Here is a 17215-nt window from a genome sequence, read left to right as displayed (position 1 = left end):
TGTGGCAAAATGGCTTAAGGACAACAAAGTCAAGGTATTGGAGTGGCCATCACAAAGCCCTGACCTCAATCCTATAGAACATTTGTGGGCAGAACTGAAAAGGCGTGTGCGAGCAAGGACGCCTACAAACCTGACTCCGTTACACCAGCTCTGTCAGGAGGAATGGGCCAAAATTCACCCAACTTATTGTGGGAAGCTTGTGGAATGCTACCTGAAACGTTTGACCCAAGTTTAAAAAAAATGTAAAGGCAATACACTCAATTAGTATCATTTGGTAGCATGTGAACTTCTGACCCACTGGGAATGTGATGAAAGAAATAAAAGCTGAAATATAATTATTTATCTACTATTCTGACATTTCACATTCTAAGTGGTGATCCTAACTGACCTAAGACAGGGAATTTCTTCTAGGATTAAATGTCAGGAATTGTGGAAAACTGAGTTTAAATGTATTTGGCTAAGGTGTATGTAAACTTCCTACTTCAACGACAGTAACTAACATAACAATTTCACTGCACCCGCTATAACATATTCAAACTGTGTATGCGATCAATAAACGTCGATTTGACGCGCACACACACACACACACACGGTCAAGCATGATTCTCCTCCAGGCATTACAGGTCTGACTAGGTCTATCCATCATGTGCAGATTATCAAATCTTGTCACTGTGCATCAATTTTTTATTTGTATTATTTGGGGGTGTTTATAGGAGAACATATTCTGAAAACATTTTACACATTTTACTCTTTTATTTGGCCTAGGTATGGAGGGGTAATTCCAGACTTAGTCCTGAGAATAAACCATGTTTCTATACATATTGAATGGCTTTTGAAGAGTTCTTTCTATTCCATAGTTTGTCCAGGAGATGGCAGTTGTGAGCTGATGTGATCTATACCAGAATAAAGATGTCCTCTCACTGTCAACTGCGTTTATTTTCAGCAAATTTAACATGTGTAAATATTTGTATGAACATAAGATTCAACAACTGAGACATCTGTGGAACTTGTTCAGTTAATATGTGACTAACAGAAATGGAATAATGTGTCCCTGACTAAAGGGGGGGTGGGGTCAAAATCAAAAGTCAGTCAGTATCTGGTGTGGCCACCAGCTGCATTAAGTACTGCAGTGCATCTCCTCATGGACTGCGCCAGATTTGCCAGTTCTTGCTGTGAGATGTTACCCCACTCTTCCACCAAGGCACCTGCAAGTTCCCGGACATTTCTGGGGGGAATGGCCCTAACCCTCACCCTCCGATCCAACAGGTCCCAGACGTGCTCAATGGGATTGAGATCAGGGCTCTACGCTGGCCATGGCAGAACACTGACATTCCTGTCTTGCAGGAAATCACACACAGAACGAGCAGTATGGCTGGAGGCATTGTCATGCTGGAGTGTCATGTCAGAATGAGCCTYCAGGAAGGGTACCACATGAGGGAGGAGGATGTCTTCCCTGTAAAGCACAGAGTTGAGATTGCCTGCAATGACAACAAGCTCAGTCAGATGAGGCTGTGACACACCGCCCCAGACCATGACGGACCCTCCACCTCCAAATCAATCCCGCTCCAGAGTACAGGCCTCGGTGTAATGCTCATTCCTTCGACGATAATCCGACCATCAACCCATGGTGAGACAAAACCGTGACTCGTCAGTGAAGAGCACTTTGCCAGTCCTGTCTGGTCCAGAGACGGTGGGTTTGTGCCCATAAGCGACGTTGTTGCCGGTGATGTCTGGTGAGGACCTGCCTTACAATAGGCCTACAAGCCCTCAGTCCAGCCTCTCTCAGCCTATTGTCTGAGCACTGATGGCGGGATTGTGCGTTCCTAGTGTAACTTGGGCAGTTGTTGCCATCCTGTACCTGTCCCGCAGGTGTGATGTTCGGATGTACCAATCCTGTGCAGGTGTTATACGTTGTCTGCCACGATCAGCTGTCGGTCCTGTCTTCCTGTAGCGCTGTCTTAGGCGTCTCACAGTACGGACATTGCAATTTATTGCCCTGGCCACATCTGCGGACCTCATGCCTCGCTCGCATTCCTAAGGAATGTTCATGCAGATGAGCAGGGACCCAGGGCATCTTTCTTTTGGTGTTTTTCAGAGTCAGTAGAAAGGCCTCTTTAGTGTCCTAAGTTTTCATAACTTTGACCTTAATTGCCTACCGTCTTTAAGCTGTTAGTGTCTTAACGACCGTTCCACAGGTGCATGTTCATTAATTGTTTATGGTTCATTGAACAAGCATGGGAAACAGTGTTTAAACCCTTTACAATGAAGATCTGTGAAGTTATTTGGAATTTTACGAATTATCTTTGAAAGACAGGGTCCTGAAAAAGGGACGTTTCTTTTTTTTGCTGAGTTTAGTTTTGTGTCTGGTTTTTATCAATGTATTGGTAGCAGACAACCAATTTTAATTATTTCTGTGTCCGCAGACGACGTGTCCATCTCAGGCTTTAAGGATGTGGTGAGGGAGCAGAGTGCCACAGAAATTGCCAAGGAGGCAGCAGCAGTAGCGGCCATGGTCACAGGGGAGCAGGACGGTGCTGGCTCACCAGATACTGTCAGTGCCACCTCCCAGAGCATCGATGAACCCACCAAAGACATGGTAATACACACATGCACAGGAAATGTATGCTCACATTCAGGCATTGACACATGAACAGACACCGTGCTGTACACACACATGCATACACGCACACTATACAATGCATTCGGAAAGCTTTCAGACCCCTTGACTTTTTCCACGTTTTGTTACGTTACAGCCTTGTTATAAAATGGATTAAATAGTTTTTTCCCCCCCTCATCAATACCACATAATGACAGAGCAAAAACAGGTTTAGAAATTTTTGCAAATGTATTAAAAATAAACTGATTTACATAAGTATTTAGACCCATTACTCAGTACCTTTTGGCAGCGATTACAGCCTCGAGTCTTCTTGGGTATGACGCTACAAGCTTGACACACCTGTATTTGGTGAGTTTCTAACATTCTCTGCAGATCCTCTCAAGCTCTGTCAGGTTGAACAGGGATTGTCACTGCACAGCTATTTTCAGGTCTCCAGAGATGTTCGATCGGGTTCAAGTCCGGGCTCTGGCTGGGCCATTCAAGGACATTGAGACTTGTCCCGAAGCCACTCCTGTGTTTTCTTGGCTGTGTGCTTAAGGTCGTTGTCCTGTTGGAAGGTGAACCTTTGCCCCAGTCTGAGAACTTGCTCCAGAGCACTCAGGACTCCATCAAGGATCTCTTTGCACTTTGCTCTGTTCATCTTTGCCTTGATCCTGACAAGTTTCCCAGTCCATGCTGCTGAAAAACATCCCCACAGCATGATGCTGCCACAAACATGCTTCACCGTAGGGATGGTGCCAGGTTTCCTCCAGATGTGACGCTTAGCAGTCAGGCCAAGGAGTTCAATCTTGGTTTCATCAGACCAGAGAATCCTGTTTCTTATGGTCTGAGTCTTTAGGTGCCTGTTGGCAAACTTCAACCGGGCTGTCATATGCCTTTTACTGAGTGGCTTCCGTCTGGCCACTCTACCAAAAAGGCCTGATTGGTGGAGTGCTGCAGAGATGGTTGTCCTTCTGGAAGGTTATCCCATCTCCACAGAGGAACTCTGGGTTCTTTGTCACCTCCCTGACCAAGGCCCTTCTCCCCTGATTACTCAGTTTGGCCGTGCGGCTATTTCTAGGAAGAGTCTTGGTTGTTCCAAACTTCTTCTATTTAAGAATGATGGTGGCCACTGTGTGCTTGGGGACCTTCAATGATGTAGAACTGTTTTGGTAGCCTTCCCCAGATCTGTGCCTCGACACAATCCTGTCTCAGAGCTCTACGGACAATCCCTTCGACCTCATGGCTTGGTTTTTGCTCTGACATGCACTGTCAAATGTGGGACCTTTATATAGACAGGTGCGTGCCTTTCCAAATCATGTTCAATCAATTAAATTTACCACAGATGGACTCCAAGTTGTAGAAACATCTCAAGGATGATCAATGGAAACAGGATGCACCTGAGCTCAGTTTCGAGTCTCATAGCAAAAGTTCTGAATACTTATGTAAATAAAGTATTTGTTTTTTATGTCTTATACATTTGCAAACAATTCTAAAAACCTTTTCTCTTTGTCATGAGGTATTGTGTGTAGATTGAAAATGTTTTATTTAATCCATTTTAGAACAAAGCTGTAACGTAACTAAATGTGGAAAGTCAAGGGGTCTGAATACTTTCCGAAAGCACTGTACATACATATATATATATATATACACACACACACATGCATGAGTACACATGAGCATTTTTCATTTCCTGAACTAATTTTACCCCGCTTTCTGAATTGATTGAATTAACTTAAATTTTTATTCATTTTAGCAGACTCTCTTATCCAACTTAATGCCTCCCTCCCTCTCTCTCTCCCCAGGTGTCGGTGCTGGTGCTGAAGGTGCAGTGTGTGTGTGGGGGGATGGAAGTGCGAGGGGAGAGCACAGCTGTATCTCTGGAGGTGGGCTGCGTCAGACCCACACAGCTGGGAAACGTCAGCCTCCGACAATACCTCAGCAACCGCAGCCTGGGTGAAGACACACACAGACGCATGCGTAGACACACAAATGTATACGCTCATACGCATACATACATACATACATACATACATACATACATACATACATACATGCATACATGTGGGCTAGTACACACATACTGCAGTCACACACTGCAGTTTTGCTATTCCCCATTCTCTTGGAGTACTATCTATAGCTGGGTTAAGGCCACACACTCCCAATTGACTTGGTTTACCCTTCCATAACTCTTGCAGGTATGGTACCCCCTGCCCCAGGCAGCGAAGGTATGTGTGTGTGGAACATAAGCATGGGTAGGCAAACGCAAGCTTGCGCACAAGTGCTACTACCTGTTTGTGTGTTTTAGTGTCTCTGATTTCATCATTGGTATGAAATGACAGATAGTAATTTGTATTTTTGCTCCACCAAGCATGCTACACACGTTTGATTTACTATCTTTGTGGGGACCAAACAATTGATTCCCATTCAAAATCCTATTTTCCCTAAGCACAAACCCCAAAACCTAACCCAAATTGTAGCCCTGAACCTAACCCCTAAGCCTATAAATAGTATTTTTCCTTGTGGGGATTGGCAAAATGTCCACACGATTTTCCTTGTTTTACTATCCTGGTGAGGACTTCTGGTTCCCACAAGGATAGTAAAAAAAACACAATGTGTGACTGCAGTGTGTGTGACTGTAATGTGTGTCTCAAGGGTGTGTGACTGCAGTGTATGTCTCAAGGGGTGTGTGTGTCTAACTGCTGCAGTGAGACGGTGCATTAGCACTAATGGGGGTTTTGCTCCCATTACCAGCTACATTAAACCCAGTGTCGGTATGTGTTTTTGTGGCACCACAGGTTGTGTGCATGTGTGTCTCCAGCATGTCACCTCCAACGTGTGTGATTATTTAAGAGGGGTTGTTGAGGTCCATATTTACCCCCCAGTACTATGAGGCAGTGCTCGCTCGCTCAGCTCTGCCTCCTCCCTCTTTCACAGAAGAGTAATCCCCATCTCTCTCTCCCTCAGCTCAGCCTCCTCCCTCTTTCACAGAAGAATAATCCCCATCTCTCTCTCCCTCAGCTCAGCCTCCTCCCTCTTTCACAGAAGAGTATCCCCATCTCTCTCCCTCAGCTCAGCCTCCTCCTCTTTCACAGAAGAGTAATCCCCATCTCTCTCTCCCTCAGCTCAGCCTCCTCCCTCTTTCACAGAAGAGTAATCCCCATCTCTCTCCCTCAGCTTCAGCCTCCTCCCTCTTTCACAGAAGAGTAATCCCCATCTCTCTCTCCTCAGCTCAGCCTCCTCCCTCTTTCACAGAAGAGTAATCCCCATCTCTCTCTCCCTCATCAGCCTCCCTCCCTCTTTCACAGAAGAGTAATCCCCATCTCTCTCTCCCTCAACTCAGCCTCCTCCCTCTTTCACAGAAGAGTAATCCCCATCTCTCTCCTTCACTACCCTGCTCTCTCTCTCGCGCGCTCTCCTTTCCTACCCCGCTCAATATGTCCCGCTCTCCTTCTCCATCACTTTCTCACTATTTCTGTTTTTACCTCTTACCTTCTCTCACGTCTGCCATTTCCTCCCTCCATCTCTCCTTCCTTCCTTACTGAGGCAGTGACCGATGCGTTGTCGTTATATTAAAATGTGTGTCTGCGTGCGTGCAGCTGCTGTGGCACTTTACTGGCCTTTAAATAGTTTTATGGGATTAGTACCCCCACCCCCCATAAGGGCCCTTGCTTTACAAATTAGTCACCTTAGAAATGGATTCATAGACTGGCGTCAGCAGTAAGGCAATGTCTGGTTGTATGCCTGCCAAGCGGCCATCGCTGAGCCTTTTCTTTGAGTTGTGGTTGCAGTCATTCTGTTTGTATTGCAGCCAATCTATGCCTTCTCTTTTTAATGGGAATTAATTGATTACTGCCTGATTATTGATGTTCTCATTTTCTCTCCTCCCACTCCCCTCTCTCCTTCCTCTTTCCCTCGCTAGGTGGTGGTCTGGAGGCCAATTCAGACGGGACCACCCATCTCCCGGAGGTCAGGGCTCGGCTGGAGAGCGGGCCCTGTGCRGCCYCCCACTCCCCCCTGGCCGAGACCAACGGTTTCCTCCAGCTGCGTCTCCACGGCTACCGGGCCAGCTTCCTCATGTCGTCGCTAAGGAACCTGGCTCACTTCCTGGAGGATGACTCTGCCCCCCAGGTCCTCCCGATGGAGATTAGCGTCAGGGACACACACATCGACCTGAAGGTGGGGATGAACACACACACACACACACACACACACAAATTAACCACAGACACATTAACCTCTGTCCCCCTCTGCAGGATGATGGTCTCCGTGACAACCCGTCTGACCCTGATCCCACCCCCATTACCCTGCACATCGCCAACCTGCTCATCCACAGGACCGACGATGGAGCCTTCTCTATAGGGGGTGAGACACACACACTGTCTCACTCACTCATATATATATATTAATATATATATACATACATACATACATACATACACACACACACACACACTGCCACACACACACACACTGCCACACACATTCACTCATATACAGTTGAAGTCGGAAGTTAACATACACCTTAGCCAAATACATTTAAACTCAGTTTTTCACAATTCCTGACATTTAATCCTAGAAAAAATTCCCTATTTTAGGTCAGTTAGGATCACCACTTTATTTTAACAATGCGAAATGTCAGAATAATAGGTGAGAGAATTATTTATTTCAGCTTTTATTTCTTTCATCACATTCCCAGTGGGTCAGAAGTTTACATACCCAATTAGTATTTGGTAACATTGACTTTACATTTTTTTTTACTTGGGTCAAACGTTTCGGGTTGCCTTTCACAAGCTTCCCAGATGAAGTTGGGTGAATTTTGGCCCATTCCTCTTGACAGAGCTGGTGTATCTGAGTTAGGTTTGTAGGCCTCCTTGCTCGCACACGCCTTTTCAGTTCTTCCCACAAATCTTCTATAGGATTGAGGTCAGGGCTTTGTGATGGCCACTCCAATACCTTGACTTTGTTGTTCTTAAGCCATTTTGCCACAACTTTGGAAGTATGCTTGGGGTCATTGTCCATTTGGAAGACCCATTTGCGACCAAGCTTCATTTTCCATACTCATGATGCCATCTATTTGGTGAAGTGCACCAGTCCTTCCTGCAGTAAAGCACCCCCACAACATGATGCTGCCACCCCCGTGCTTCACGGTTGGGATGGTGTTCTTCAGTTTGCAAGCGTCCCCCTTTTTCCTCCAAACATAACGATGGTCATTATGGCCAAACAGTTCTATTTTTGTTTCATCTGACCAGAGGACATTTCTCCAAAAGGTACGATCTTTGTCCCCATGTGCAGTTGCAAACCGTAGTCTGTTTTTTTTATGGCGGTTTTGGAGCAGTGGCTTCTTCCTTCCTTGCTGAGGTTATATCGATATAGGACTCTTTTTACTGTGGATATAGATACTTTTGTACCCGTTTCCTCCAGCATCTTCACAAAGTCCTTTGCTGTTGTTGTGGGATTGATTTGCACTTTTCACACCTAAGTACGTTCATCTCTAGGAGACAGAACGCATCTCCGTCCTGAGCGGTATGACGACTGCGTGGTCCCATGGTGTTTATACTTGCGTACTATTGTTTGTACAGATGAACGTGGTACCTTCAGGTGTTTGGAAATTGCTCCCAAGGATGAACCAGACTTGTGGAGGTCTACAATTTTTTTTCTGAGGTCTTGGCTGATTTCTTTTGATTTCCCCATGATGTCAAGCAAAGAGGCACTGAGCTAGAAGGTAGGCCTTGAAATACATCTACAGGTAGGCCTCCAATTGACTCAAATGATGTCAATTAGCCTATCAGAAGCTTCTAACGTCATGATATCATTTTCTGGAATTTTACAAGCTGTTTAAAGGCAGAGTCAACTTGGTGTATGTAAACTTCTGACCCACTGGAATTGTGATACAGTGAAATAATCTCTGTAAACAATTGTTGGAAAAATTACTTGTCATGCACAAAGTAGATGTGCTAACCGACTTGCCAAAACTATAGTTTGTTCACTTCTCTAGGATATGTGGGATGCTAACGTCCCACTTGGCCAAAAGCCAGTAAAAATGCAGAGCGCCAAATTCAAATATATTACTATAAAAATCAAACTTTCATGAAATCACACATGAAAGACACCAAATTAAAGCTACACTTGTTGTGAATCCAGCCAACATGTCTGATTTCAAAAAGGTTTTACGGCGAAAGCACACCAAACGATTATGTTAGGTCAGTAGATGGCCACAGAAAACACAGCCATTTTTCCAGCCAAAGAGAGGAGTAACAAAAAGCAGAAATAGAGATGAAGATCATCAAAGGTTAGTGATTAATTTTATCAGATGACACTCATAGGACTTCATGTTACACAATACATGTATGTTTTGTTCGGTAAAGTTAATATTTATATCCAAAAATCTGAGTTTAGGCGGGACGCTACTGTCTCACTTGGCAAAAAGCCAGAGAAAATGCTGAGCGCCAAATTCAAATTAATGAAAATTACTATAAAAATAAAACTTTCATTAAATCACACATGAAAGTTACCAAATTAAAGCTACACTGGTTGTGAATCCAGCCAACGTATCAGAATTCAAATAGGCTTTTCGGCGAAAGTAAACGAGGATATTATCTGAGTTAGCACCATTGTAAACAGAGAGATAAGCATATTTCAACCCTGCAGGCGCGACACAAAACGCAGAAATAAAAATATAATTTATGCCTTACCTTTGACGAGGTTCTGTTGTTGGCACTCCAATATGTTCCATAAACATCACAAATGGTCCTTTTGTTCGATTAATTCCGTCGATATATATCCAAAATGTCAATTTTATTTGGGGCGTTTGATCCAGAAAAACACCGCTTCCAAATTGCTCAAACGTGACTACAAAATATCTCAAAGGTTACCTGTAAACTTTGCCAAAAAATGTCAAACTACTTTTGTAATACAACTTTAGGTATTTTTTAATGTTAATAATCAATATAATTGAAGACGGGATGATCTGTGTTCAATACAGGATTAAAACCAACTATAGCCAGCTTTCTGCTCACGCGCTTCTATCTAACAGGACACTTAATGTGACTCTCGTTCAAGATGGCCGTACTTCTTCATTACACAAAGGAATAACCTCAACCAATTTCTCAAGACTGTTGACATCCAGTGGAAGCGGTAGGAACTGCAAGCAGGTCAATTAGAAATCTGGTTTCCCAATGAAAACCCATTGAAAAGAGAGTGACCTAAAAAAGAAAATCTGAATGGTTTGTCCTTGAGGTTTCGCCTGCTAAATAAGTTCTGTTATACTCACAGACATGATCCAAACAGTTTTAGAAACTTCAGAGTGTTTTCTATCCAAATCTACTAACAATATGCATATCTTATCTTCTGGGGATGAGTAGCTGGCAGTTGAATTTGGGTATGCTTTTCATCCAAACGTGAAAATGCTGCCCCCTATCCTAGAGAAGTTAACAAGAAATTTGTGGAGTGGTTGAAACGCTTAGGTTGGAGTCATTAAAACAAGTTTATGTAAACTTCCGACTTCAACTGTATGTACAGTCGTGGCCAAAAGTTGAGTATCACAAATATTAATTTTCAGTCTGCTGCCTCAGTGTCTTTAGATATTTTTGTCAGATGTTACTATGGAATACTGAAGTATAATTACAAGCATTTCATAAGTGTCAAAGGCTTTTGTTGACAATTACATGAAGTTGATGCAGAGTCAATATTTGCAGTGTTGACCCTTCTTTTTCAAGACCTCTGCAATCTGCCCTGGCATGCTGTCAATTAACTTCTGGGCCACATCCTGACTGATGGCAGCCCATTCTTGCATAATCAATGCTTGGAGTTTGTCAGANTTCACAGCAGAGTAATCCCCATCTCTCTCCCTCAGCTCAGCTCCGCCTCCTCCCTCTTTCACAGCAGAGTAATCCCCATCTCTCTCCCTCAGCTCGGCTCCGCCTCCTCCCTCTTTCACAGAAGAATAATCCCCGTCTCTCTCCTTTCCTACCCCGCTCTATATGTCCCGCTCTCCATCACTTTCTCACTATTTCTGTTTTTACCTCTTACCTTCTCTCACGTCTGCCATTTCCTCTCTCCTTCCTTCCTTACTGAGGCAGTGGCCGATGCATTGTTGTTATATTAAAATGTGTGTCTGCGTGCAGCTGCTGTGGCACTTTACTGGCCTTTAAATAGTTTTATGGGATTAGTACCCCCACCCCCCATAAGGGCCCTTGCTTTACAAATTAGTCACACCTTAGAAATGGATTCATAGACTGGCGTCAGCAGTAAGGCAATGTCTGGTTGTATGCCTGCCAAGCGGCCTTTTCTTTGAGTTGTGGTTGCAGTCATTCTGTTTGTATTGCAGCCAATCTATGCCTTCTCTTTTTAATTGTAATTAATTGATTACTGATCTAATTTTCTCTCCTCCTTCCTCTTTCCCTCGCTAGGTGGTGGTCTGGAGGCCAATTCAGACGGGACCACCCATCTCCCGGAGGTCAGGGCTCGGCTGGAGAGCGGGCCCTGTGCCGCCGCCCACTCCCCCCTGGCCGAGACCAACGGTTTCCTCCAGCTGCGTCTCCACGGCTACCGGGCCAGCTTCCTCATGTCGTCGCTAAGGAACCTGGCTCACTTCCTGGAGGATGACTCTGCCCCCCAGGTCCTCCCGATGGAGATCAGCGTCAGGAACACACACATCGACCTAAAGGTAGGGATGAACACACACATTAACCACAGACACATTAACCAGACACATTAACCTCTGTCCCCCTCTGCAGGATGATGGTCCCCGTGACAACCCATCTGACCCTGATCCCACCCCCATCACCCTGCACATCTCCAACCTGCTCATCCACAGGACCGACGATGGAGCCTTCTCTATAGGGGGTGAAACACACACAGCCTCACACATTCACTCATATACAGTTGAAGTCGGAGGTTTACATACACCTTAGCCAAATACATTTAAACTCAGTTTTTCACAATTCCTGACATTTAATCCTACTAAAAATGTCCCTGTCTTAGGTCAGTTAGGATCACCATGTTATTTTAAGAATGTGAAATGTCAGAATAATAGAGAATTATTTTTCAGATTTTATTTCTTTCATCACATTCCCAGTAGGTCAGAAGTTTACATACACTCAATTAGTATTTGGTAGCATTGCCTTTAAATTGTTTAACTTGGGTCAAACGTTTTGGGTAGGCTTCCCACAATAAGTTGGGTGAAGTTTGGCCCATTCCTTCTGACAGAGTGGGTGTAACTGAGTCAGGTTTGTAGGCCTCCTTGCTCGCACATGCTTTTTCAGTTCTGCTCACACATTTTCTATAGGATTGAGGTCAGGGCTTTGCGATGGCCACTCCAATACCTTGACTTTGTTGCCCGTAAGCCATTTTGCCACAACTTTGGAAGTATGCTTCCATTTGGAAGACCCATTTGCGACCAAGCTTTAACTTCCTGACTGATGTCTTGAGATGTTGCTCCCCTGTTTCCCCTGTTGTTCTGGGATTGATTTGCACTTTTCGCACCAAAATACGTTCATCTCTAGGAGACAGAACGCGTCTCCTTCCTGAGCGGTATGACGGATGCGTGGTCCCATGGTGTTTGTACAGATGAACGTGGTACCTTCAGGCATTTGGAAATTGCTCCCAGATGAACCAGACTTGAGGTCTTGGCTGATTTCTTTTGATTTTCCCATGATGTCACGCAAAGAGGCACTGAGCTAGAAGGTAGTCCTTGAAATACATCCACACCTCCAATTGACTCAAATTATGTCAATTAGCCTATCAGAAGCTTCTAAAGCCATGACATCATTTTCTGGAATTTTCCAAGCTGTTTAAAGGCACAGTCAACTTAGTGTATGTAAACTTCTGACCCACTGGAATTGTGATACAGTGAATTATAAGTGAAATAATCTCTCTGTAAACAATTGTTGGAAAAATGACTTGTGTCATGCACAAAGTAGATGTCCTAACCGACTTGCCAAAACTATAGTTTGTTAACAAGAAATTTGTGGAGTGGTTGAAAAACAAGTTTAATGACTCCAACCTAAGTGTATGTAAACTTCCGACTTCAACTGTATATACACACACACACACAGTCTCACACATTCACTCATACACAAACTGCCTCACTTATACACACGCACACTGTCACACGCACACACACCCTCCACCCCAACACCGTCTCATTTCATCATCATACAATGACATGCCTTTCAAGTTTATTTCTACCTTTCACCCCCCCCCCTCTGTTGTCACAGTGGAAAATGCGTCTGAGGCGGGTCCTAAGAAAGAAGTCCAATTGATTGACAGTGGTCTGTCTCCAGTCCCTGAGAGTGTGGTCAACAGCACTCCCAAGGCCACACAGACCCCCAGCCCTCCTAGCCCTAGCACAACCCCCTCCAACAAAGAACAGGTGAGTAGTCCACACACACACCACCCACTCATCCAGGGCCTAAAATGAACACCCGCCACCAGCCAAATGAGGGTCGATTTTGGAATTGGCAGGTAAGAATGTCTATTTACACCAGCCARGTTGGCGGGGGGTCAGGGCTCCACAGTGCGAGCATTTCACTCTCATTTGTGAATAAAAATAGGCAAGTATGATCACATGTTAAATAAACACTGCAAATTATCAAATTATTTCTACCTTTTTATTTCATAGCTTGTAAATTAATCGCACAAAGTCAAAACTGCAAATCCTATGTAGCCTATTCCACTTTGCGCTGCAACACTGCGCATGTGAAGAGCTGAGTGAAATATACATTTTTAGAAGCGCTGCGCACAGGCATAAAGGTTGGTCAAATTTACTTGAAACAAAAGTCTACTGCAGTGAGACGACATGTTTCTCGGCTATTTACATTGTTTTGTTCACAAGCTAGGTTGTTTTTCTATGTTTGAGTTTCAACTGCTTGGGAAGCGAAGATGACGCTTCTACTAGTCAGACTCAATCTCACAGCCACAAACATGACTGGAGTAGCGTTACCATGGTAACCCCTGGCCCTTAAAGGGGCAGGTGAAAATCTTTGTCTCATCTGTGATATTTTGTGTGTGTATTCAAGTCACAAATTCAATTAAACATTATACCACATTACTTCTTCCTAGTAATGCATTTGTTTTGGATACATTACAAACCACTCTTTTGTTTTTTTTGGTGTAATTTTAGCGGGGGGGGAATATTTTGGCTGGTGGACCATAAATAAAATGTTATGCCCTGCACTCTTTCATAGGAATTTAACCAACGCTAGATACACCCTCTCTTCTGTTTAACCCTAGCTGCTGATAGAGGAGAACGAATGTTTGAAACTGGAGCTCTCCAAAGCCAAGATGGCTCTAGCTGAGGCCCAAATGGAGAAGGACTCCCTGTTGCACCGCATGAAGAGTCTCAAAGTGAACAGCAMCTAGGGTAGGCCAACAGAGGCCCAGTGACCACCAATTTGCAGTGCTGCATATCACCACTGGGGGGAAGCAGAGAGGAGAGAGGGGTTGCTGTATACTGGAGCTACTTGATCTAGCATCACACAAGTATTATTCACGCATCAGCCAGGTCATTCAAGCCTGTTCTTATGAAGGGCTGGTTGCCTAAGAACTAGACCCCACACACACACACACACACACACACACACACACACACACACACACACAGTCCATGAAGTCTACTCCTTAACACACACGCAGTCCCTGAAAACCAGAGAGGGGGGCTACTTTTTCACTTCAGCCCACCTACCACCCTCATCCCTACCCCCAGTAGAGGAACTGGAGAGTGGACCGTGTTAGACTTTCATCCCCTCCTCGATACAGTGCTGCCGTGTCATCTCTGGGCTGGGACTAGGACTGCAGTACACACATGCTTGTTTTACATGCTAGTTTTACATGATTGTTGTGCTTGTTTTGAATTTCTCTCTTTATGCAGTAAGTTAGTGTTCAGTCTCTCCAGTAATCCGACTCRGCAAGCCAGAGCAGCCTCCTAAATATGGGAGCGTAAGGGGGGATGAAGGGGAGAGGGGACGAATCTAAATTAAACAGCCCTCAAGTGGAATGGAGGGGCTAGGGAGGTGTGGTGGGAGTCCTGAATATTAGTCTCGGGGGGAAAAGTTGCCCTCCCCGAATCGATACCTTAAATAGGAGAAACAATGCAAAAATGGGCAACTTTATCAAGCATCACATATGTAATGACCTTTGGGGCTTGCCTGGTTGGGTGGGGTGAGACACTGAATGTCATATCTTTGGAGGAATGTCTTAAAAATAGACTTATTTTGCACTGCGCTGAAACAACATGTCATTTGGTGCTTATGAAAAAAATGTATCTAGCGCTGAACCAATTGTATTTGGAGTGTGTATGGTAATGTACTTATGATGGGCAAAGTGTTCACAATGTTTTCTACTGAATGGTTGTGTGTGTTCAACATGTATTTGTCATGTAACTAAAACAAGCATTTCATTTGAATTGAAAAGGAAAATGTACAATTATATATTTTCACATTTACTTTTCTTCCATTCCATCTAGTTGATGTCTACAATGCCCATAATGTCCCATTGCACTGTTTATTCCCCCCTATTTTTCTACATGTAAATAGCTAGTTGTGTGTCCAGCACTTTTGAACTATATTCACTGTAAATACGATCCCTGTACGAAAGCATCATCCAATCCGGTTGAGAACACTATCCTATCATCTCTCGATCATCCAATGAGTGGAAAGAACACTAATATGGAGAGCAAGTTACCATCTCTATTCTCCTATGAGGATAAAGCCTGGGGTGTATTCATTATTCGGATTRCTTTACAAAATGTATTTTCTGTTCAAAACGTTTTGCAACTAAAAACATTTACTCCAAACGGAAAACATTTTGCAACGATTGGACAAATTCAGGTAGTTCCCCCCTCGTTGGTTCCGTTTGCGTTGTTTGCTTCCGTTTAGTTCCTAGAGTAAATGGTTTTCATTGCAAAACTTTTTTTGCAAAGGTCTGCGACTAATGAATACAGCTCTTGCCTAGCCTCTGTCGAGCCCAACAACCGGACGATCCGGTTTTAAGGGGAAATGGAAAGAGCCTGTGACGCGACTTCCACTTTTGGACATTAACAAGGTAACGCTCCATCTCCTCCACATGTACTGGATTGGTTGAATGGTGCAGAAGAGAACCTCCTGACTTTTCCCCTCGTCAAGATGTGTTGTAAAGGATCCAGTTTCAGGCGTTTATTTTACGCCTGCTACGTTAGGTAACTCCTCCCAATGCAGGAGGGGAAACACAGGCTTGTGCTTTTCTGTGCGTGCATTCTATATTTGCATAATCCTACATGTAGTTTTTCACCAACGTGAAGTTGTGCCCATATCTGCTGCTGCTCCATGCTTGTCTGTTGGGGAAGCCTTGGGGGGAGTGTTGTAGAATAGAGCTTTATTTCCCCTTTGGAGCATGCTTTTGGCTCACAGAATTCAGTCTGAAGGCAGTTCTGTCTGAAGCATCACGTCTTACACAGGGACGTTTCCAGTACTAGCATGAGATTTGCTGACAGATTACAATGGCTTGCCTCTCTTTAAAGGTGTAGTCTGCAGGTTCTCTGTCRCGTATGGCAATGAGATCAAGTAAAAACACAACTACCCTAAAACAAGACCGAAGAAGGAAAAAGTAGTTCTGTTTACACCAACTATGGCAACTGGTCTTTCTTTGGTTTTCACTGGCAGGCTCACTCGAATGACCCCATCCTAGTCCTTCAAAAAGGGCCGTTTGGGAATACATAATTTTTCTACTTTAAAGTCTATATCCAAATTGTGGACCTAGCTCAGCCTAGGCCTAGTTCAGTCCAGCTGAATGTCTTTCCAAGCTGCGCTGTCCTCTCTCCCCAGCTCTCTCTGCCTTGATACGATGCTGGTTCACTTACCTGCTCAACACTGACAAGACTTGAATGGCAGTTAGGATTTGAATGCTTGATTGTACTTTAAAGGCTGCCCTCTCTGGAGTTTCTAACTTTCTCATCCACTTCCTGGTCCGAACGGACCCGCCCCCTCATTACAATAGCTCCTCCCTTGACCTGCTCAGCTCCTGAGAACCTATGTACAAAAAGAAAAGGATTTGTAATATTTGTCTGTCAAAGCTGCTGGGCTACTGATGAAAATAAAAAGGTATCCAATCAAAAATGTCTTTCTCAGTTGTCATACTGTTCTACTTGACTTCCTTGCACTAACACTTGCACTTGTCTGTTCTTACTAGCAATGATTATGCTAATATCTTCTCTATTTAGGGGACTTTTACTTACAATGATTGTGATGTGGTTGTTTTACCTATCTACCTTAAAGGGCAATTCCAACCTAATTTTCATTGTCTCCAGCACAATACCAGTGTCTACATATGTGAAAATGGCACATTTCTATGTTTTGTAGAGAGAAAAATATGTATAAAGTTAACGTTCCACCCAATGACATCAAAAGTAAATATATTTTAAAAACAGTGATTTTCAAACATGTAGACGGCAATAATGAATATGAGGTTGAAAAGTGGCGGAATTGCCCTTTTTAAGTTGAATTCACTAAGTCTGGGGGGAAAAGTATCAGATAAATGATCAAAATGTAAATCTTATGAAACATGGTGCACACCCAAGGTCATCTGCCTTTCTACTGAATTGTGGGGGGTTTAAACCTGGTGTATCTGGCCAAGGGAACTTCC

At 44.0% G+C, this 17215-nt stretch overlaps 1 protein-coding gene across 1 annotated transcript in view; it reads left to right on the top strand.

The window, feature by feature from the left end:
• bltp3b (bridge-like lipid transfer protein family member 3B) overlaps positions 1-16693 on the top strand; it is a 51839-nt gene extending 35146 nt beyond the window's left edge. The window contains 6 exon segments of the mRNA XM_024147783.2: positions 2424-2596; positions 4402-4552; positions 6519-6775; positions 6853-6961; positions 12817-12971; positions 13832-16693. Of these exon segments, the coding sequence (XP_024003551.1) occupies positions 2424-2596; positions 4402-4552; positions 6519-6775; positions 6853-6961; positions 12817-12971; positions 13832-13960 (974 nt within the window). The 3' untranslated portion in view covers positions 13961-16693.
• The last annotated feature ends 522 nt before the right edge of the window (positions 16694-17215 follow it).

The sequence above is a fragment of the Salvelinus sp. IW2-2015 genome, linkage group LG3, assembly GCF_002910315.2.
Source record: "Salvelinus sp. IW2-2015 linkage group LG3, ASM291031v2, whole genome shotgun sequence".
Classification (NCBI taxonomy): domain Eukaryota; kingdom Metazoa; phylum Chordata; class Actinopteri; order Salmoniformes; family Salmonidae; genus Salvelinus; species Salvelinus sp. IW2-2015.
This window is presented reverse-complemented; position numbering and strand designations above follow the sequence as displayed.